The sequence below is a fragment of the Schistocerca gregaria genome, chromosome 2, assembly GCF_023897955.1.
Source record: "Schistocerca gregaria isolate iqSchGreg1 chromosome 2, iqSchGreg1.2, whole genome shotgun sequence".
Lineage (NCBI taxonomy): Eukaryota > Metazoa > Arthropoda > Insecta > Orthoptera > Acrididae > Schistocerca > Schistocerca gregaria.
The window spans coordinates 60700876-60725872 of NC_064921.1; the positions used below are offsets into that span (position 1 = coordinate 60700876).

At 40.9% G+C, this 24997-nt stretch overlaps 1 protein-coding gene across 11 annotated transcripts in view; it reads left to right on the forward strand.

Annotated features, from left to right (window-relative positions):
* Positions 1–3729: 3729 nt before the first annotated feature.
* Positions 3730–24997, forward strand: part of LOC126336314 (zinc finger protein 62-like) — a 205722-nt gene continuing 184454 nt past the window's right edge. Inside the window, exon 1 of one of the 11 annotated variants that reach the window (XM_049999866.1) lies at positions 3730–4018. In XM_049999866.1, the coding sequence (XP_049855823.1) occupies positions 4011–4018 (8 nt within the window). In that variant the 5' untranslated portion in view covers positions 3730–4010. The other 10 variants (XM_049999873.1, XM_049999874.1, XM_049999872.1 and 7 more) reach the window with 10 other exon arrangements.

Below are 24997 nucleotides of genomic sequence, written 5' to 3' on the forward strand. Positions count from 1 at the left end.
GATGGCGGTTGCGCATGTTGAGGCATGGACGCGGACTGCATTGTTAACGATTTCAAGCTACAGTTGCGATACACGCATACACGTGCTTTCCGCTTGAAGAAAGCATATATCCTGCAAATTACGTCTCTCGGTTGCTTATACAGAATTGAACACTTACCACCACAATCAGCGATGACAACTCGCAACAAACGAAATCAAAATTCACCAAACAACTCTCTACAATCACGATTAATGCTCGCATTAGCTACAGCATTCACAGCAGAGCGCTCAGAACATGCAGAACTCTCGTTGGCTGTCGGAGAATACGTTACGTAGATGCACAGATCCAGTCTAAACTCAGTCACCATCGTTCGTGACTCCAACTATAGTTATCTCATCACAACAGGAATAAGAAAACAACAATAGAAATATGTTTGCTCAGCTTCACCGAGTCTACACACATTAGAAGATACCAATCTATACTCAGCAGAAATCAGTTTTAAAATAGGCATCTTGTTAATTTCACAATCATGCAAACATTTAACAAGCAATCACTGCATGCATAGGTTTTACAAGGAGCAGAAAAACTTTCTAACACAAAAATTGGCATAGTGCACAGCAATCACGTGCACAGAAAAGTCATAGACTATGTTATAAATTTTAAATAAATGATCGCTTCTTGCTAACACAATTCACTCAGTGGATAGTATCAAACGCAAACAATGAATTAAAATTATTCAAGGCAGGCCAGTACCATATGGAACCACACTGTTAGCAAATGGTGTCATATAAATACGTATAGTGCAATTAAGAATTAAAATCGTGTTTGAAACATATAGCGCAAGTTATACTCTGCAGTTTCTAAGGAAACGATGAAAAAATGCATGGCATGGCACCGCGTTTGAGGTGAATATTTGATAGTGACATTCGATTAATGTCAGCTTCTCTGAAATGCTCTGAACATATTGTACTACAAAGGTTGACTCTTACAGAGAAGATAACAGCAACAAGCCACTTTTTTGACGATATTTTTGTATTTAAATAGCTCCGTTACCGGTTTAGAACCGACAGGTTCATCGTCAGGGCTTGTTCATGTTGAGATATATTTTACATTAATTTTTGTTTTATCAAATGATGTAATTTCCTTGGGGGAAATCATTGTGCGGTACAACTACAGCTAGATAGACATTGTCTCACATCATATTTTGGTTGTATGGCATGACCATCCCAAGGAAATATTTTCATTTGGGATAACAAAAAGTGGAAGCTAATGTAAAATGTATCTTAAATTGAGCAAGGTGTCTGATGATGAACCTGTCGGTTCGTAACCGATTACGGCGCTATTTAAATAAATAAATAGTATTGTAAAATGTGACTGGTTGCTGTTATATTTTCTGTGTTTTGACTATGCCGTGAGCTAAGAATGTCAGTTTTCGATAAAAATAGCATATTCTACTATATTTTGTTGATTCCCATATTTTACATCGCAGTACCTTGACCCATAAACTTTTTTGGCGGTGTCCTTTGAGAAGAAACTGGCCACTGTAAACATAAATGTTTGAGAGTAATGAGTGAAATCACTGAAGTACACAGTCCTTTTTAAACAGGAATTATTTCTTTAGCTACTGCATTTACCTGTGGAAGGTGTCCGGTGACTTTCCGTTTCTGTTAGTGCTTCCATAGGCCATACAAGTGACCATTTTTACGCTATTATTTATTTCGATAAACAACACGCCAATGGGCACACACTGCCCACAATGTTTTGTTCTCAAAGAAATGGTTAAGTCGCCGGTTTCACTTTCCCAGCATGTGGGCATCTCTATAGAGTCAAATCTCCTTGCTGGGAGCAATCTGTAGAGATATCTATCGATTCGTGCCAAGGAGGTTAGAATTTTATAACCTCATGGTTCGTGCTGGGTAGCTTCATTCATCATGTGGAGAGCCCTATGTCATAGTGACGTAGACACGCGTCATCTCGAATTTCACGAGTTGCCCTATCGACTGTTGTGTGCAATCTGTATATATATCGACTGTTGTATGCGTTTTGAATCTGCATCGTTATTTGTTTATGTGGTTACATTGTCTTATTGTCCGGTGTTGCTAGCGTGTACGGCGTACTGAACATGGACTCTAACGGAGATGAGAGAACTTTCGAGCAGATCCATGAAGATAGTCTGAAAGATTTTACTATCTTTCTTAGTTGATTTACAACACGAAGGCAAAATTAATTGGATGGTTTAATGTTTCTAGCAACATTCGGAATTATCTTCAGAACCACTTCAATTTCTCAGTTTAACGTTTCTGTCCACATGAATTATGTAGAATTCATTGGATTTTATAAATATAAGAAACACTTTAATTTCTTCCTATTTCACGTTTTTATCCACATGATTTATTCAACTTAATCGGATTGAAAACACGACTAGACACTTTTTTAACTTTCGTTATGGTTATGATTCCTTCATTCAGATATTCGTTACGTTCACGAAACATACTATCACATCCCACATTCCTTGGATTGCAGCTTAATAATTAATTACTTCACTTTTCTGTCCACACGATTTATGCACGATTCATCAGATTTAAAAAGAATGAGAAGCTTTTTTTTATTTTGTTATGGCTCCTTTGCTCAGACATTAATTGTGTTGACAAAATACACAATAACATCGCAAATTATTGGGATTACATTTAACAATTCATTCAGCTGGGATGAGCATATCACACAACTATTGCCACTTAGTTTGTACACATGTATTTACATTTAACTTCGACGTTATCGGTACAACTGCAAAGATCGATATACGTACTCATTTAGTCGATTTAGGTTATTTACGTCACGATGACGTAGCGTTACGTTATTATGACGTAGGGTTCTCCTCGCCTATATTTTAGCGTGAGATGAATGCTACCCCTTCGTGCTAGGGTAGCATTCATTTCACGCTAGGTGAGGAGAGTCCTACGTCAACGTGACGTAGGAACGCGTCATCATGAGTTTCACGAGTTGTCCTATCGACTGTTGTGTGCGTCTTGAATCTGTTCATTTTCTTAGTTGATTTACAACATGAGGGCAAAATTAAATCGACGTAGATGGTTTAATAATTCCAGCAACATTCGGAATTACTTCGAACTTCAGTTTCTCAGTTTAACGTTTCTGCCCACATGAATTATGTACAATTCTTTGGCTTTTATAAAAATAGGAAACACTTTAATTTCTCCCTATTCCACGTTTTTATCCACATGATTTATGCACGATTAATTGGACTAAAAATGCCTAGACACTTTCGTTATGGTTATGATTCCTTCATTCAGATATTCGTTATCTTCATAAAACACACAATAACATCTCACATTCTTTGGATTGCAGCTTAATAATTAATAATTTCACGTTTCTATCAACACGATTTATGCACGATTCATCGGATTTTTTTTTTTTAAAGTTGACTAAAAGCTTTTTTTTTACTTTCATTATGGTTCCTTTGTTCAGACATTCTTTATGTTCCTGAAACACACAATACCATCCTAAATTGTTGGGATTACAGCTTAATAATTAACTCAACTGGGATGAGCGTAACAGATAGCTCCTGTCACTTCGTTTGTACACATGTATTTACAATATACATTTCGCTTTGACGTTATCGGTACAACCGCACTGATCGATTTACGCACTCATGTAGTCGATTTAGGTTATTTACGTCACGATGACGTAGTGTTACGTCACTATGACGTAGGGTTGTCCTCACCTAGTGAGAGATGAACGTTACCCTTCGTGCTACGCCTACGCTACCATTTATATGACGTCATGAATGTTAACCAGTCACCGAGCCCCATGCCGCGAAAGGCAGTTGTTCCGCTCTCCCCACCCTTCTGCTCGAAAGTAAACACAATTGTGCTTACCTTATCCGCCCCCCCACCCACTCGACGCCACGCGCCTTCCAATACGTGTTGTGTTGATAGCCAATATCCACTTATCAGTTTGCCTTTTCCCTGTAACAACTGAAATACTACGAGAGCAAATAGCTGGTGATGGTTGTATGCATGTGTATGTTTAATTCTTGTGGATATTGATTTTTTTATCTGTAGTGCAAGTGTAACTGTGTTCTATTACGTAAATATTTGTGTTGAAATGAGTGATGAAGCAGTTCCTGGCCCATCGCAGGCTCGAGGGAAAAGGTTGTTTATTTGGTAACTACTCGGTACAAAACCCATCTTTGGCTGGGGACGAAACGCTGTCTGTTTTCGTTCTTCCGTAAAGTTGAGTTATGAATCGGGGTTTAACAGTTAACTTAGTCTATATTACACAATAAATAAGTATCTTAATGCCTGCTCCATTTCACTTTTCCAGTCGTGTTATTCATTAGAGTTGGAAAAATTCGTAAGAAGAGAAACCGCGCACTCAGGTTAATAGTTTTGTTATACACGACGTGTTTTGCGTTTTTGTCTAGCCTACTTTAAAAAGTTAAGTATGGTGGTATTTTCATAGAGGAATGAATACATGTACGATTTGTAAGTTTGTATACGATAAAGGCCGTTTATGTGCGACGCTCCATCCGCACATCACATCGTCTTAGGGATTATTCAGTCATACTTTGCCCATGGATTCTAGCTAATAATCGTCAGCTGAGAGTATAAGGTGCGTCATGCAGTTGTACAGTAAAGAAAACGGGAATATATTTTACTGGCACATATGTGGTTATAACATTTCTTGCTACAATATTACAACTAAAATTTAATATGATATTTAATACTCATTCATACCGTATAGAAATTTCTCTGTAAGGTACAATTTTAAGCGATTTTTAAATGAGTTTAATTTCCTTTCTTCCCTAATAAAATTGGTTGAGGTAGCGTGTTTGAAAACCCATTGGGAGCACCCATTGTCATTTTGAAATTTTCCTAACACTAATAATCAATTTCCTTTCCTTTTGCTACACACACACACACACACACACACACACACACACACGGAGAGAGAGAAAAAGCTTGTCTTTAAGTTTGTCTGGATGGTATTTTTGCTATAGGTGTACACCTACTCTTTTATGGATAGCTGTCTTTTGCACTTCCCCATATATAATTGAGTATGTCAGATGTGGCAACAAAGATGCAAATTATATTGTCCTGAGAACTTTATCTTCCACACCTTTTGCTGTTTCCGGCATGAGGAAAATCTGAATGCTTGTCATTTTACACTATATTTTTGTGCTCACCCCCTCCCCCGTCAGATGTTATCTTTAATAGTTCCTAAAAATTATGTGCTGCTTATTTCTTTAAATGCCTCTCCATGTAATATTTTCATTGTACATGTCACTCTAGTTTGGAACACTACTTAATTTGTTTTAGATTGATTTATAAAAATGTTGTTTTGACTAGATATTTGTTTGGAGTTTCAGTATTTAGGAGTGCTTCATTTACAGGCCATTCCTTTGTGTCAGCTGCACATATAATTATAATGTAATGGGCATACATTGTAAGTTTTATACAGAGTGGTTCAGGAGGAATGTCACATAATTTGTGAGGTGATTCTAAATATGAACTGAAAAAGTCGTATGAGCATGTGTACGATTTTTGATCATTTCGGAACTGGACCGGGTTGAAGGCTACACATATCGATGAATGGATATGATGGCAAGTGCGAACATTACTTACCTAAATGCTGTGTAGGCACTGTGATGGTCAGAATAATTGTGGGACAGATGACTGATTCATCCAACAAGAGCTGTGGGGATTCTCCAACAGATGGTAGGAATGTGATGTCACACTGAACCAACAGCTGCAAGTGTATCCAATTCGCAATCAGGGGTTTGATCAGTGAGCATGAGACCATGTACTTGTCACACTTTAGTGTTCCTTTAATTGGGCAAATACATTGTGTCTGCGAATACCAACATTCCAAATACAGGTACTCAAATGGAAGTGCCTGTGCGATTATGGAAGAATACCAGAGACGTTTCCCTGATCGACCAACCCCTATGCCACAGTATTTCCCAGGGTTTTTCAATCATAATATGAATCCAGAACACTACCCCATGGACACGCAATTTCAGAATGTGAAGCCATCCAGTCAGATGAGGAAAGAAAAGACATTATTGCAATGGTGCAATTGCGTCCCACCACAAGTACACGGTGCATTAGCCGTCAGCTCGATATTCCACAAGTGTGCGTGTGGCATGTTACATTCTCAGGGCTTGTATCCATTCCATTTGCAGGCTGTGCATCATCTGTATCCAAGTGACCCAGTTAGCAGACAATTTTTTTGTGAATGGTTTACTGTACACAGAAATGTCATGGCATAGTCCATATCAATTCAGGCAAGCTGGAGACAAGTCTTACTTTCATAGTCTCAGATGTTATTGGATTTAGCATATGTTAAAATGAAGTAAGGAACATGTATTTTTTTGTTTTCTTAAAAAAAGAAAAATCAGCCCCGAGATACAGCCCTCCAGAAATGACACTGCGCATACCATTTTGAAGATGCGAATTTTAGAAAAAATTTAAAATCCTGTATCTCTGGAACAGTTCTAGATATTTTGTTGGTTTTTTCCTCTTATTTGAAAGATAATGGCTTTGATTACAAAGAAATCCTCCAGCTGTACTTATCTGTCAAAGTTGTTTTACTGTAGTGTTCTTCATTTTTTCTAATTTATGGGAAAACAATTTTTTTTCTAAAATAACAATCCATAAAATTTTGATTTTTTTTTTCTGCTGATTAGTACCATTTAGTTCTGCATTCCCTGAAAAGGAGAGCTTCCACTTTGAGTGAATGGGTTTTATAAACACTTGACATTTTTGCCATGCATAAAACCTGTTTTATCATCACATAACAGGCTCATAGAAATCAAAACTAAGCCTTATTTAACAGAACTTTAGTTTTGAAAGATAAATAAGATACTCATTTTTCAAGCATTTTAATGTTGTTGTGGTCTTCAGTCCAGAGACTGGTTTGATACAGCTCTCCATGCTACTCTATCATGTGCTAGCTTCTTCATCTTCTAGTACCTACTGCAACCTACATCCTTCTGAATCTGCTTAGTGTATTCATCTCTTGGTCTCCCTCCAAGATTTTTACCCTCCACACTGCCCTCCAATACTAAATTGGTGAGCCCTTGGTGCCTCAGAACATGTCCTACCAACCGATTCCTTCTTCTAGTCAAGTTGTGCCATAAACTCCTCTTCCCCTCAATTCTATTCAGTACCTCCTCATTAGTTATGTGATCTGCCATCTAATCTTCAGCATTCTTTTGTAGCACCACATTTCGAAGGCTTCTGTTCTCTTCTTGTCCAAACTATTTATCATCCATGTTTCACTTCCATACATGGCTGTACTCCATACAAATACTTTCAGAAATGACTTCCTGTCACTTAAATCTATATTTGATGTTAACAAATTTCTCCTCTTCAGAAACACTTTCTTTGTCATTGCCAGTCTACATTTTATATCCTCTCTACTTCAACCATCATCAGTTATTTTGCTCCCCAAATAGCAAAACTCCTTTACTACTTTAAGTGTCTCATTTCCTAATCTAATTCCCTCAGCATTGCCCGACTTAATTCAACTAGATTCCATTAACCTTGTTTTGCTTTTGTTGATCCTCCTTTCAAGACACTATCCATTCTGTTCAGCTGCTCTTCCAGGTCCTTTGCTGTCTCTGACAGAATTACAATGTCATCGGCGACCCTCAAAGTTTTTATTTCTCTCCATGGATTTTAATACCTACTCTGAATTTTTCTTTTGTTTCCTATACTGCTTGCTCAATATGCAGTTTGAATAACATCGGGGAGAGGCTACAATCCTGTCTCACTCCCTTCTGAACCACTGCCTCCCTTTCATGTCCCTCGACTCTTATAACTGCCATCTGGTTTGTGTACAAATTGTAAATCGCCTTTTGCTCCCTGTATTTTACCCCTGCCACCTTCAGAATTTGAGAGTGTGTTCCAGTCAACGTTGCCAAAATCTTTCTCTAAGTCTACAAATGCTAGAAACGTAGGTGTGCCTTTCCTTAATCTTTCTTCTAAGATTAGTCGTAGGGTCTGCCTCACGTGTTCCAATATTTATACGGAATCCAAACTGATCTTCACTGAGGTCGGCTTCTACCAGTTTTTCCATTCTACTGTAAATAATTCGTGTTAGTATTTTGCAGCTGTGACTTATTAAACTGATAGTTCTGTAATTTTCACATCTGTCAACACCTGTTTACTTTGGGATTGGAATTATTATATTCTTCTTGAAGTCCCATTTCGCCTGTCTCATACGTCTTGCACACCAGATGAATTTTAAATGGTTCCAAAATGTATGTGAAAGCTCCAGAGATTTAAAGATTTCAATTTATACTACTTCTGTGCACTCTTGTTTTGTACCGAAGTTAGCCAGCTGATGAATTAAAAATGTGTTCCTGTGCTTAATTTTCTTCCTTTGCTATAGGTTAATGTCTTCCTGTTGAACCAATTTTCAGAAAAATCACAGTGAAGCACTAAACACAGTTCTTCAGCCTGTACACACCCTTTCACTTCTGCAATGTATTGTTGTTGCAGTTTCTTCAGATACTGGAGTGTTACTGCTTGCTGGTGTGTTACTGCTTTCACTGACCATTTACCAAGTTCATCAATGAAACTGTCAAAGGCAACAGTTTTCTTACATTAGTTTATTTTCCTCCCAAGACACCTATGTAATTTCTACCGAGTTACATGCTACGTCTTTCAGGCCAAGTGTCTGTAAAGACAGTCCTCCCCCTCCAGGGCAGTTACCACATTCTTGAAAGAAACAAGTCTCTCGCTTTATGTCACAGACTACTAATGACTTCATATGCCCAACCAAGGTGTCGTATGTCACTTGCTCCAGTATTTTCTTCAAAATTCGCACAGCACACACATTAACAGACATATCTAGGAGAGTGTGGAATTACCCATTTAGGTCGTAGTGCATAAAATTTTGATCTTCTGATATGTGAAGTTGTATAGTTGCTTTTATAAATTGCAAAAGTTTCTTTAATACTGCAAGTCCTGTACACCTTCACTTTCAAAACTTTTAGACTTTCAACTGTTACAGTTGTAGTGTCTCGTTTGTTGGCACTCTGGTGAGAACAGTCCCATTTACCTTTCAGATAAAATGACTGCACTATGTGAACTTGAGGTGCTTGTACAGGATGGCCATTATAGGGATCTGGTCTTCCAAAGACTCCTTTTACAGACCTCACATTCCTTGTTTTGTCTACCATATACATTGATGCTGATGGAACATGGTTCAAAATTGCTTTCTTTGAAAATCTCTGTGGAATAATACTTAAAACTTTTTTCAGATACCATCATTGTTGTTATCCTGTCAAAACATTTGGAATACAAAAAGTCATCACTGGAAACATCTTCACTTTGAAACAAAGTCTTCAAATGAGAACATTTATTCTCAACCTGAACAAAGTCTGTCTTCTTTTCTTTTCTTCTCTTTTTTTTCCCCATCAGTCTACTGACTGGTTTGATGCGGCCCGCCATGAATTCCTTTCCTGTGCTAACCTCTTCATCTCAGAGTAGCACTTGCAGCCTACGTCCTCAATTATTTGCTCGACGTATTCCAATCTCTGTCTTCCTCTACAGTTCTTGCCCTCTACAGCTCCCTCTAGTACCATGGAGGTCATTCCCTCATGTCTTAGCAGATGTCCTATCATCCTGTCCCTTCTCCTTATCAGTGTTTTCCACATATTCCTTTCCTCTCCGATTCTGTGTAGAACCTCCTCATTCCTTACCTTATCAGTCCACCTAATTTTCAACATTCGTCTATAGCACCACATCTCAAATGCTTCGATTCTCTTCTGTTCCGGTTTTCCCACAGTCCATGTTTCACTACCATACAATGCTGTACTCCAGACGTACATCCTCAGAAATTTCTTCCTCAAATTAAGGCCGGTATTTGATATTAGTAGACTTCTCTTGGCCAGAAATGCCTTTTTTGCCATAGCAAGCCTGCTTTTGATGTCCTCCTTGCTCCGTCCGTCATTGGTTATTTTACTGCCTAGGTAGCAGAATTCCTTAACTTCATTGACTTCGTGACCATCAATCCTGATGTTAAGTTTCTCGCTGTTCTCATTTTTACTATTTCTCATTACCTTCGCCTTTCTCCGATTTACTCTCAAACCATACTGTGTACTCATTAGACTGTTCATTCCATTCAGCAGATCATTTAATTCTTTTTCACTTTCACTCAGGATAGCAATGTCATCAGTGATTCGAATCATTGATATCCTTTCACCTTGTATTTTAATTCCAATCCTGAACATTTCTTTTATTTCCATCATTGCTTCCTCGACGTACAGATTGAAGAGTAGGGTGCGAAAGGCTATAACCTTGTCTTACTCCCTTCTTAATATGAGCACTTCGTTCTTGATCATCCACTCTTGTTATTCCCTCTTGGTTGTTGTACATATTGTATATGACCCGTTTCTCCCTATAGCTTACCCCTACTTTTTTCAGAATCTTGAACAGCTTGCACCATTTTATATTGTTGAACGCTTTTTCCAGGTCGACAAATCCTATGAACGTGTCTTGATTTTTCTTTAGCCTTGCTTCCATTATTAGCCGTAACGTCAGAATTGCCTCTCTCGTGCCTTTACTTTTCCTAAAGCCAAACTGATCGTCACCTAGCGCATTCTCAATTTTCTTTTCCATTCTTCTATATATTATTCTTGTAAGAAGTTTCGATGCATGAGCTGTTAAGCTGATTGTGCGATAATTCTCGCACTTGTCAGCTCTTGCCGTCTTCGGAATTGTGTGGATGATGCTTTTCTGAAAGTCAGATGGTATGTCGCCAGATTCATATGTTCTACACACCAACGTGAATAGTCGTTTTGTTGCCACTTCCCCTAATGATTTTAGAAATTCTGATGGAATGTTATCTATCCCTTCTGCCTTATTTGACCGTAAGTCCTCCAAAGCCCTTTTAAATTCCGATTCTAATACTGGATCTCCTATCTCTTCTAAATCGACTCCTGTTTCTTCTTCTATCACATTAGACAAATCTTCACCCTCATAGAGGCTTTCAATGTATTCTTTCCACCTATCTGCTCTCTCCTCTGCATTTAACAGTGGAAGTCCCGTTGCACTCTTAATGTTACCACCGTTGTTTTTAATGTCACCAAAGGTTGTTTTGACTTTCCTGTATGCTGAGTCTGACCTTCTGACAATCATATCTTTTTCGATGTCTTCACGTTTTCCCTGCACCCATTTCGTCTTAGCTTCCCTGCACTTCCTATTTATTTCATTCCTCAGCGACTTGTATTTCTGTATTCCTGATTTTCCCGGAAGATGTTTGTACTTCCTCCTTTCATCAATCAACTGAAGTATTTCTTCTGTTACCCATGGTTTCTTCACAGCTACCTTGTTTGTACCTATGTTTACCTTCCCAACTTCTGTGACGGCCCTTTTTAGAGACATTCATTCCTCTTCAACTGTGTTGCCTACTGCGCTATTCCTTATTGCTGTATCTATAGCGTTAGAGAACTTCAAACGTATCTCATCATTCCTTATAACTTCTGTATCCCACTTCTTAGCGTATTGATTCTTCCTGACTAATGTCTTGAACTTCAGCCTACTCTTCATCACTACTATATTGTGATCTGAGTCTATATCTGCTCCTCGGTACCCCTTACAATCCAATATCTGATTTGGGAATCTCTGTCTGACCATGATGTAATCTAATTGAAATCTTCCCGTATCTCCCAGCCTTTTCGAAGTATACCACCTCCTCTTGTGATTCTTGAACAGGGTATTCGCTATTACTAGCTGAAATTTGTTACAGAACTCAGTTAGTCTTTCTCCTTTTTCATTCCTTGTCCCAAGCCCATACTCTCCTGTAACCTTTTCTTCTACTCCTTCCCCTACAACTGCATTCCAGTTGCCCATGACTATTAGATTTTCGTCCCCCTTGACATACTGCATTACCCTTTCAATATCCTCATACACTTTTATCTGTTCATCTTCAGCTTGCGACGTCGGCATGTATACCTGAACTATCGTTGTTGGTGTTGGTCTGCTGTCGATTCTGATTAGAACAACCCGGTCACTGAACTGTTCACAGTAACACACCCTCTGCCCTACCTTCCTATTCATAACAAATCCTATACCTGTTATACCATTTTCTGCTGCTGTTGATATTACTCGATACTCATCTGACCAGAAATCCTTGTCTTCCTTCCACTTCACTTCACTGACCCATACTATATCTAGATTGAGCCTTTGCATTTCCCTTTTCAGATTTTCTAGTTTCCCTACCATGGTCAAGCTTCTGACATTCCACGCCCCGACTCGTAGAACGTTACCCTTTCATTGATTATTCAATCTTTTTCTTATGGTAACCTCTCCCTTGGCAGTCCCCTCCCGAAGATCCAAATGGGGGACTATTCCGGAATCTTTTGCCAATGGAGAGATCATCATGACACTTCTTCAGCTATAGGCCACATGTTCTGTGGATACACGTTACGTGTCTTTAATGCAGTGGTTTCCATTGCCTTCTGCATCCTCATGTTGTTGATCATTGCTGATTCTTCCGCCTTTAGGGGCAATTTCCCACCCCTAGGACAAGAGAGTGCCCTGAACCTCTATCCGCTCCTCCGCCCTCTTTGACAAGGCCGTTGGCAGAATGAGGCTGACTTCTTATGCCGGAAGTATTTCCAATCTGATTATTTATCAAAATTTAGGCAGTGGCGGGGATCGAACCTGGGACCGAAGACGTTTTGATTATGAATCAAAGACGCTACCCCTAGACCACGGGTATATCACTATTTTATGGATATGCAAACAGTCAGCACACTTCACTCTCCTGTGGCCCCATTCAGGAAACATTTCAAACAGTCCTTTTCATAAGACACACTGCAACTGTGTCAACTGGCAAACTCCTAATGAAAACACAGAACTCACTGGATGGTTTCAGATTTCTCAGAAGCCTCTTCAGTAAACAAATTAGCACAGAACAATTACAATGCAGACACCTGCAACGAACAACCATGACAAAGCAACTGACAAGAAACTACACCAAACTTTAAGAAATAACTGCAACAAAGACAATAGAAGTAAACATTGTAACAAAAAAATTAATAAGAAACAACTTCAGTGAAGACATACATTAGCCTTGAAAGTTAAGAAGAAAAGATATTTAAAAAAAAAATGTCCAACTTAAAAGTGACAGCTCTCCATTACAGAGAATATAGTACTACATGGTACTAATCAACAGAAAAAAAATGTAATTTTTCTGGATTGGGATTTTTGAAAAAAAAAAAAATTCTGTAAATTATAAAAAAATTCAAATGGTGACAATAATAGACCTTTGACTGATATGTCCAAATGGATGATACCATTGTAATCATAAAACAATTCTCTTTCAGATAAAAAAGCTCTAACAAAATATAGAACTGTTACACAGATACGGCATTTTAAAATTTTTTCTGAAATTCGAACCTTCAAAATGCTGTTCACAGTGTCATCTCTGGAGGCCTGTATCTCGGGGCAGGAATTTTTTTTGGAGAAAACAAAAGGAATATGTTTCTTGCTTACTCCTGAATTTTAACATATGCTAAATTCAATATTATCAAAGACTATTAAACGTCAACCCCCTGCCCCCCCAAGCCCCCACCTCCCCCCCCCCCCCCACCCCCACTCCCACCCGCCCTCTGCCTGAAGAGATACGGATTATGCCTCTGTTGTGACTCACTGATCTTTCAAACAGCCACTGGGCTGCTACACGTGTCCTCTAAATGCGGTGCTGTCTGCCAGCCATGCAGCAGCAGCGCCACCTAAGTGGCCAGCCAGCCAGCGGCCGCTACACTTGGACTTAGTGCTGAGTTGACTGTTAAAGTGTGCACACATCTTACTCTGTTTACTTGATCTGTGACTTTCATGTATTGCGTCTTCATTGAAATATATTTGTTCAACTTGAAGTTATTACAATTGGCGATGAGGTAGTGATTTTTCTTTTCCATTGTTGACCCACATGTTTCCATGGCTACTTTAGAGCAACTATTGCATGGTCTCATAGAACAGCAAACGCTTTTTACAAATGCGATTCTTGATTTCATCGCGGCATCAAATGCAGGACGTCTCTCGTCATTGTCTCTACCTACTTTTCCTCCTTACGACGAGACGGCGGAAGACTGGTCTGATTACAAATAATGTCTTTGACAGCACTTCTTGGCATTTCATGTCACGGACGAACAAAAATGTAAGTCTCTGTTCCTTTAATGGATTTCACCTCAAATGTATCGGTTGTTGTCGCAATTGGCTCCTTTTAAAGATCCTGCGTCTTTGCCCTTTGCTGAAATGTGCTCCCTTCTGTCTGTCTCTATTCAAAAGCAGACGCATGTGGTAGCCTTTCGTGTTGCCTTTTATTGTTGTCAAAAACAACCGAATCAATCCTATCACGCTTGGGCTGCTGAACTTCACAGACTCAGTAGAAAGTGTCAATTTGTTACTGAAGTTCACAAAGAATACTATGCCGATTCCGTGGTACGGGATGCTATTATCTGATCGGCGCGCGACAAAGAAGTTAGGCAGTGTACCCTTCAGTTGGCAAATCTGACTCTAGATGAAGTCCTATCCATCGCTCAGTCTTTTGAAATTTCTCACGCCACTGGAGCACAAATAAAGGCATGGGGCGCCATCGGGGAAATACAACCTCTGATCGGTGTCGACGAAGCATGTGGCGTGTCCCCGCTGGCTGACGTGGCCGCAGTATGCTCCCAAGCGCAGCCCCGGCCTAACCATAAACAAACCTCTAAGAAACAGTAGCAAAACCCACGGCAACTTCCTTCATGTCTGCGGTGTTTTACGAAACATTCATGTGAAAGATTGTCCACAACGTTGTGCCGTGTGTCACAAATGCAAAAAAAAGGGTCATGTGTCATCCGTTTGCAAATCTGACTGCATACATGATGATCATGAACATGACGTTGACTCTGATTCTGTTTCGTCTGTTAACTGTACTTCTTCCCTTTCAGGGAAGTTATTCTTCACTGTCCAAATACTTGGTCGAGATGTTCACATGCAGGTGGATACTGGTTCTGCTGCCACTATCATCAATTCTCATATGTATCTTCATTTGGGTTCTCCAATCCTGTCACCTGTCATTAGGCAATCATGGACTTACAATAAACAGAAGATTTCTCTCTTGGGACAATTTGATGCTGAGGTATCTTACAAATCTGTCGTTCACACTGTTCCCATATTTGTGGTTGACCATAGTAACGCGGAGAATCTTTTTGGTTACGATGCCATTCACGTTTTTGGGTTCTCCATAGATGACACTGACAGTATCGTCTATGATGCTATTCCTTATGCTCAATTGGATTCCTTGTCGACGACATTTTCGTCCCTTTTTTCTCCTGGGTTTGGCCGTGTAAACGACTCTGAAGCTCATATCACGCTCAAACCCACTGCTCGGCCTAAGTTTTTTCAGGCTCAGCCCATTCCTGTGGCCCTTCATGATCAGGTCAAACAGGAGCTGGATTGTCTCACTGCTTCAGGGGTCTTGCTACCTGTCACTTCCAGTGAGTGGTCCTCTCCTGTCGTCGTTGCTAAGCCAAATGGTGATATTCGTTTCTGTGGCGATTTCAAAGTCCTGTAAATGCTCAATGCCTTATCGACATTTACCCTATGCCCTGACCTGAAGAATTGTTCACTAAACTTGCTGGAGGCCAGTATTTTTCTAAACTTGACCTGTCAGAAGCTTATCATCAACTTCCTCTCGACACTGCTTGCTGGCAGTTTCTGGTCCTTAACACACCTTTCGGCCTCTATCAATACCAATGATTGCCATTCGGGGTTCTCAGTGCCCCTGCTCTCTTTCAGCTATTCTTGGGACAATTATTGCTCACTGTCCCTGGGTGTATAAATCACCAGGACGACATTGTTGCCACTAGCTCCACCACTGACGAACATCTTCAAAATCTCCACACACTTTTTCATGTCTTACAGACTGCCGGTCTTAAGTGTAATCTTAAGTAATCAAAATTTTTCAGGCATCTATCATGTACTTGGGGTTTCAACTCTCTCGGGATGGTATTCGACCGCTTCAGTAAACTGTCGCTGCGATTGATGCCCTTCCTCACCCTACATCTGTTAAGGCACTGCAGGCCTTCTTGGGGAAAATAGCATACTATCACAAGTTTTTACCATCTGCTGCTTCGGTGGCTCAACCGTTGCATTGCCTGTTGCATAAAAACGTGCCTTTTCACTGGTCCACGACATGTGATGCAGCTTTCCAGAAATTGAAGACTATGAAACTTCCTGGCAGATTAAAACTGTGTGTCAGACCAAGACTCGAACTTGGGACCTTTGCCAATCGTGGGCAAGTGCTCTACCAACTGAGCTACCCAAGCACGACTCATGCCCTGTCCTCACAGCTTTACTTCTGCCAGAGTGAAAATCTAATTCCGGGAACGTCCCCCAGGCTGTGGCTAAGCCATGTCTCCGCCATATCCTTTCTTTCAGGAGTGCTAGTTCTGTTTGGAAGGTAGGAGGGAAGGTACTGGCGGAAGTAAAGCTCAGTTGGTAGAGCACTTGCCCGCGAAAGGCAAAGGTCCCGAGTTCGAGTCTTGGTCCGGCACACAGTTTTAATCTGCCAGGAAGTTTCATATTAGCGCACACTCTGCTGCAGAGTGAAAATCTCATTGAAGACTGTGCTGAAACAAGCCCCATGCCTGGCTACATATATCCTGGCCAACATTTTGTTCTTGCCATGGACGCCTCTCAATATGGGGTTGGAGCAGTCCTTGCACACCGTTTTTCTGACGGTTCTGAATAACCCATTGCTTATGCTTCCAAAACGCTCACGGATGCCCAACAAAAGTATTCTCAGATTGAAAAAGAAGCTTTGGCCATTATTTATATTCTCCATAAGTTTGGTGTTTTTCTCTATGGATCCAAATTTCGTCTTGTTACGGATCACAAACCACTTGTTTCCTTGTTTCATCCATAAACGTCACTTCCCGACAAGGCTGCACACTGCCTCCAGTGTTGGGCTCTTTACTTGTCTCGTTTCAATTATGAGATTCATATCTGGCCAACGGCGAATGCTGATGCACTGTCTCGCTTTCCCATGGATCCTGATCTGGCATTCGATAGGGACGAACTTTTATGTTTCCACCTGGATGTTGCTGAGCAGTGGGTTGTGGACAGGTTCCCCCATCACCGGGAACCAGCTGGCGGCTGCTACGGGTTCTGACCCTACCCGCTCCCGTGTTTTACACTGTATTCAGAAGGGTTGGCCAGATCATCCGTCCGCTAAGACTTCTGATCCATTGCGGAACTACTGCGCTTTACTAGGTATGGTGTTATCCTCATTTCCACCAACAATGCTTCGTCGCATGTTGTGGTACCTGCGTCTTTGCGTGCTTTGGTCTTGCGCCTCCTGCACCGAGGGCACTGGGGTGTCTCTTGCACAAAATCTCTGGCACACTGTCATGCATACTGGCCCGGCATCGACTCTGAAATTGCACACATGGTCACTGCCCGCGGCCCTTGTGCGTCACAGGCCGCCACCCCGAAGTTATCTTTGTCACCGTGGCCTTCGCCTGAGAAGCCCTGGGAGCATATTCATGCTGACTTTGCGGGCCCTTTTTTAGGTACTTATTGGCTTCTCGTTATTGATGCCTACTCTATCTTTCCTTTCATTGTCTGTTGCACGTCGCCTACCACCGCGGCAACCACCAATGCTCTAGCTCGCGTTTTCTCTTTGGAAGGCCTTCCATCTACTCTTGTTACTGATAATGGTCTGCAATTTGCCTCTTCTGATTTTGGGGATTTTTGTGCCCGTCACGGCCCCTCCATTCCATCCACAGTCGAATGGTGAGGCTGAATGACTGGTCCGCACATTTAAGGCTCAGATGAGCAAGCTCCTGACTTCTTCTGCTGATGATGCGCTTCTCCAATTTCTGGCTTCTTACCGTTTCACTCCCATGGGCGACCACAGCCCGGCTTAGCTCTTACATGGCCGACAGCCCCGCACGCTACTTCATCTTCTGCGGCCTTCCATCTCATGGCCGTGGGTGCCTTTGCTTGGCCGGTTCACCGCCGACGACCTTGCATGGGTACGGGGATATGGCAGGCGGTCAAAATGGAGTCCTGGCCGCATCTTACGACACCGTGGCCAACGCCTGTATGAAATCCAAACGGACACGGGTGTTGCAGTGCATCATTTGGACCAGCTTCGACCTCGTGTGCTGGCAACGCCTGTTCCGGATGCCGCTACACCACTTTCGGCTCTACCTAATGGTCGGGATACTGTAATCTCTCATTACTCTCATTACTCACAATGCAGTCCTCTCACCATCATATCGCAGCCAGCACAAGAACTGATGCAACCAGGAGACGTGCCCATGCAGGAACCAGATGACCATCATCTGTCAGAGCAACTCTACTCGCCTCCTTCTCCTGCGGATGCTGACACATCGCCCATGTCTCCTGTTATAACAACTGGACTTGCCGCAACGGGCAGATTGGTGCATGGAGCTCCAACAGATTCAACCCCCTCGTCTCCTGTCATCTCGACCCGTTATCATCGGGGACACTTCCGTCCGTACAGGAAGCCGCCTCCTCGAGACTTTACGGCCAATCAAACAACACCTATGGATGTTAGCAATCTACAGGCCACCTCCATCCAGACCTGTGCAAAAAATTCAAAGGGGGGAAAAGGGTTGTGACTCGCCGATCTTTCAAAGTGCCGCCGCGCAGTGATGCGTGTATTCGTCATGCGGTGCTGTCTGCCAGCCATGCAGCAGCAGCAGCGCCACCTAAGTGGTCAGGCTGCCAGTGGCCCCTAGACTTGGACTCAGTTATGATTTGACTGTTAAAGTGTACACACGTCTTACTCTGTTTACTTGATCTGTGACTTTCATGTATTGTGTCTTCCTTGAAATATATTTGTTCAACTTGAAGTTATTACAACCTCATGCAGTATGCTTAATTTACAAATGATGGTACATTTACACACAGTGCTTTCGTGAATACCTGCAGTTCTCATTGATGGCTGATGGGGAAACCACATGACACTAGAGGAACAAGATTCCAAATTAGGTTCTCAGTGAGTGTCTGGTGTTGTATGATTTATGACCTGGTAATGGGGGCATGTATTTGTGCCAAATCACATTACAGCCACAGCATATGCACATTTCCTGGTAGAAGACCTACCTGCTCTTTTGGGAGACATGGCAGAGCAATGACAGCAAATGTACCTGTAACGTGGTGCTTCACTGATTCATTGTACCACAAAAGTATCCCAGTATATGACTAACACATTTCCTCAGCGGTAGATTGGCTGTAGCAGGCCCATTAACTTGACTGCCAGATCACCTGATCTAAACCCATTAGACTTCTCTTACGAGGCTAGGCAAAAGGTGATCTGTATACTGTGAAGGTGGATACACATTAAGAAATTGTCGCCCACATCACTGATGCTGTTGCCCACAGTAAAGCTTGCCGAGATGATGATCAGTGTGCAACACAACACCCCCTCCAGTGTGCATTGTGAGCGGACTTTTTGAATGCCTCTTGTAGGATGGATCAGTCATCTGTCTCGTGATGGAAAATAAACACACCCTGCACACTGAATCACCAGTGACTCATAAGGTGCACTACAGAAGGGTCGATATAACTTTGTGGATCACCTTTTAGTTGCTTCTTGTGACTTAGTGGGGTAAATAGATTGCGGACTCCCCTGCTTGACCTTCAGTTTGCAGATCTATGATGGAGTGAAGTGCCTGACCACAATTCAGCGACTGGCCTTTCTTCACATGTCTACTGTTCACCCTCTTACACTCCTAATCAGTGATGCTGCATACATACAGGAAAGTAACATACAGATAGAGAGATCACTCTAAACTATGCCAGAGAAACTAAAAATAGCAAAACTCTCACAGGGTTGATAATAACTCATGTAATTATTAAACTGAAGTTCTTCACACATATGCAACATATTCAGTTTCATATGCAACACATCACTATCACAAGGAATATTACCAGATAAACTGAAATATGCTGTTGTTGGATTCCTTTACAATAAAAATAGGATGAAGTTCTGTATTTTGCCCTAGATGCCCAATCCAGCTTGACTGGCTACTGTGGCATCCTCAGCCAGTGATATAATTGAATTCGGTATGAAAGAGATGTGGTCAGCACTCTGGTTGCCCAGTTGTTATCGTGATTCTTGACCTTGGAAGCACCACTAATCACTTATGTAGCTCTTCAGTTGGTCTCACAAGACGGAGTGCACCCCGTACCATTCCTTATACCGAAGAAAAATCCTTGGCTTTTCCAGGATTCAAACTTGGGTCTTCTGCATGGCAGTCAGCTGTGCTGGCCACTCAGTTATGGAGGCAGATTTACAATAATAGTAGTGAGACAGACATTAACATATACTGACTGGTCTCACTGCTAACCTTCTTTTTGGAGGTACTGGAAATGATTGTGTGCTTAAGAACCATAACTCATCTCTCTCAAAATAAGATCTTTAGCTGTTCACAGTTTGGATTTCAAGAGGATCTCTTGCGATATTATTGTGTAATGTGATTTATGAATCAAAAAATGAATTGGTTGTATTTTCTATGACATTCCAAAAACATTTGATTGTGCAGTGCACGGTACTCTTGTAGAAAAGCTGAAATAATACTGTATTAGAGATCTTATTGATAACTGGTTTCTATCATATCTAACTAAAAGTATGCAGAGAGTTGCATTTTGGAGCCCAAGGAGTTTACACAATGAAACATCAACTTCAAAGAGGGGAATAATCATTATAGGCATACCACAGAGATTGATATTGGGTCAGCTCTTGTTCTGATAATGTAAAAATGATCTGCCATCATATATTCAAGAAGCAGAAATCGTTCTCATTGCTGATGATATAAGTATTGTAATCAAGCCTAATGTTGAAACTGCAACACTTTAACATGCAAGTAAAATGTTCTTGTAAATTGATAACTGGTTCTCTGAAAATGGATTCCACAGAGCTTAGATGAAACACTGCACATGCAATTCAGTTCTGCACAAGAGCAGAGGGCATTATTATAAATAAGGCATGAGGGTTATAACTTAACATTCCTGCTGAATCTTACTTCACTGTGATTGGACATGGGTAAGAGATGGTTCACAGAGAGTGTACTCTTCATAAAAAGCCTGTCCATGTTGCCCAAAATAAAAATGCGTCTCTTTTCATTGTGAAGAATTAGTTGTTCTTCAATTTAAGTGGAAGACACTTAATCGATCTTGAGCAACTGCAATTGTATTTGTTGAAAAGAATTAGCAACCAGTTGCACAAATGAAATTTAGTTTCTTGTTGCAGGTACCTAGTGCCCTTCTTCAGAACCCAATCTTTTAAAGAAGGGCGCCATGTGCCTGGAACCAGTAAAGAAAAAAAAAATTCTGTTGTGCAGTTAAGTTAAAGGGTTACTATAAAAGGATAACAGTTCAGACTATTTACTTTGTTTATTCATTTTGTACTATACATACTTCCTAACAACAGTTAAACCCAGACATGCTCAGTTTAGCATTTAATTTTGTTCCATTTTCAGAATGAAATTTGCCATTCCGTATTGCCTTTTCAAATGAAACTAACACACTTTAAAAAGTTCATGGCAACAAAAATGACTGTACAAATAAAAGCTAGCCAATGGATGCTGCTGACTAAAGATGACAAGACATCCACCGTCCACTAGTATGATGATTAATCGCCCGCTGTTGGCTTACTTTTTGATGGAAAACTTCCAAACCCATATTTTATCATCAGCAAATTGTTCATATTTTTGGTGCACCTCATCATTTTAATGTCTATAAAAACATCTGATTTGTACACAGGCAGCAGTATATACGGCAAGGATAAACAGGATAGCACAACAATGTATAAGGCGTGATCAGTGTTCAAGTTTACTGACTTGTGAGATATCAAGAAATAGGTATAAGTATATATTTGTAAATAAAACAGAAAGAAACTTCCACATGGGAAAAATATATTAAAAACAAAGATTCCAAGACTTACCAAGCGGGAAAGCGCCGGCAGACAGGCACATGAACGAAACACACAAACACACACACAGAATTACAAGCTTTCGCAACTGGCAGTTGCTTCGTCAGGAAAGAGGGAAGGAGAGGGAAAAATGAAAGGATGTGGGTTTTAAGGGAGAGGGTAAGGAGTCATTCCAATCCCGGGAGCGGAAAGACTTCCCTTAGGGGAAAAAAAGGACAGGTGTACACTCGCACACACACACACATATCCATCCGCACATACACAGACACAAGCGAATATGTCTGCTTGTGTCTGTGTATGTGCGGATGGATATGTGTGTGTGTGTGCGAGTGTACACCTGTCCTTTTTTTCCCCTAAGGGAAGTCTTTCCGCTCCCGGGATTGGAATGACTCCTTACCCTCTCCCTTAAAACCCACATCCTTTCATTTTTCCCTCTCCTTCCCTCTTTCCTGACGAAGCAACTGCCAGTTGCGAAAGCTTGTAATTCTGTGTGTGTGTTTGTGTGTTTCGTTCATGTGCCTGTCTGCCGGCGCTTTCCCGCTTGGTAAGTCTTGGAATCTTTGTTTTTAAGTATATATTTGTGTACATGTTGGCAAATAGAAAGAAATATGGTAAGTGTAGTCAGTTTACATGGTAAATTAAGACAAGGTAGGTTTTGATCAGGATGCTGGAAGAAAACACTGTACGAATGCCCTCAGACTGACATTTCTCTTTGCCACACAACACTTCAAACCACTGACACATGCAGTGACAGATGAGTATAACAGCAGATTCTAATATCTGGTTACAGTTGAGATCGCTTGGGCTAGTGCACATGCTCTGCGTATTGCTGCAGCCATTCCACTGTGTCTTGGCATGTCGCCTCCCTGCGATAGCTGGTGCTTATGGAGGTCAGCTGTGCGGGCTGTTCACAACACACACTGCAGGGTTGCAGGCAGGTCTATAGCATGAAATAAACACTGACATTAAACTGTGTCTTCAGAAAATTCCAGCCCGTGTCTTACAATAAAGTGGCTTCTGTTGTCACTGATAACTCATTTTTGAGTGCATATGTTTATGAAGTTGCCCTTTTCTATTCATTCAGCTGTCTTATTCAGGAACACAAATTTACATATTTCAAGAAAAGCTCAATAGTTAAAAGAATTGTGTTGCTCCTACATGGAGCAGGGGGGAGGGGGGGCAGGGAAGGGACCTGTCTCAGTATTTCCGAGATTTTCTTGGGGCCAAAGTATTCATAGATAAAGTGTGTGTACACTGTGACTTCACCTATAGTATGTTCAGATATGCACAATTTGCACTCCACTTCGACTGAGTTCATTCTTCAGTACAATACCCCTCATGCTCTAGTACATTCCGATTTTTTTCTTTTCCAGCACACCCAAGCTTCTTTTTCACAAAATATACACATTTGTCAGCATTTTGCTTGTAGAGTATGTTTTTCAGTCTTCTGCAGACTGTTACTTTCTGAGACATACCTTTCATTAGGATTACCCTGCTTTCTGTTGTCAGTATTTGGGTTTTTCACAGACTTGCTGGCAAGCAAAAGAGCTTGCTGGGCACCAAATACTGTTCTCTTGGTATGTACTGCACCTCATAATCAAATTCTTGTAAAGTCCATCTTGCTAACCTCCCATGTCATATTTTAATTTTGAAAAAGACAAAGCCTGGTTGTCAGATGCCACTAGAGTTTATCAACTGGCTGGATAACAGCTGACTTTAGTTAGCCTGAATAATACTGTCAATGTTTCCGTCTCTGTTACTGACTACTGTTGTTCGTAGGTCATCAACTTTCTGCTCCAGAAAGTGATCGTTAGACGACATGCTACTCTTGTTTTTAGATTTGTTACAAATGCACTCCTATACTGTAGCTGTATCTCTCCCAGACTAAATAAAAAGCTTCATGAAGATGTGTGTGGGACGATATTGGCTTGTTGATTAACACTGTTTTAATCTGCTGATATGCTTTCTCACAGCCTTTTCTTAAGTAGATAGGCCAGGGATTTGTTGTTTATTACTTGATTGTGTATGAAACTATGATTGAAACTGCACAAGCCATTAAAACCCTTAAGTTTTTCCATGGAATTAGGCTTCAGGAAACTTTGTAATGCATCTGATTTCTCCTCATCTACTTTTGTACCTCCTGGCATAACATGCCCCAAGAATTTTGTTTTCTGCCACCAAACTCTGGTTTTCTAAAGTTCAGTTTAGCTCCTGCCATTTCAAATTTCTGGAAAATTTTCTGTAACATTGTCAAATGTTCTCCACATACTGTTTGGCCATCCTATGCAAAGAGGAACAGGCCAGAAGACTGAAACAAAACAATTTATTCTGTACCTCGTGTATACTAAAACATGTGGAAATGAAACCATTATTTTATGTTCAAAAATAGAAGATAAATTTGGAGAAGTGGACTCACTGGCTGAATTGGAAAATGGATTTCTTTAGTTAAGGTAGCCTCTGCTGTACCATCTCCAGCACTTTCAGGCTTCTGAAAGACTGGGCAACATACGAGTGAAAATAATTCCACATAAATCTTTTAATATGGCACAGAATTACCTTTGACAGAGACCTTATGTTATATACTGACAAGGCGCTACCAGATAATCTAGAATGGGAAGGCATACTTTTATTTGCTATTGTAAACATCCAAAAGAAAACTGAATGGAGACAGGTGTTAGCATTTGAAGGGAATGTCCTAGAAAAAGTTGAAGTTATGGTGTATGGATGTGACATGGAACCTTGTGTCCCACTGCCCATGAGATGTTTCCAATTCTACATCTACATCCATATTCCGCAAGCCACCTGACGGTGTGTGGCGGAGGGTACCTTGAGTACCTCTATCGGTTATCCCTTCTATTCCAGTCTCGTATTGTTTGTGGAAAGAAGGATTGTCGGTATGCTTCAGTGTGAGCTCTAATCTCTCTGATTTTATCCTCATGGTCTCTTCGAGAGATATACGTAGGAGGGAGCAATATACAGCTTGACTCTTTGGTGAAGGTATGTTCTCGAAACTTTAACAAAAGCACGTAC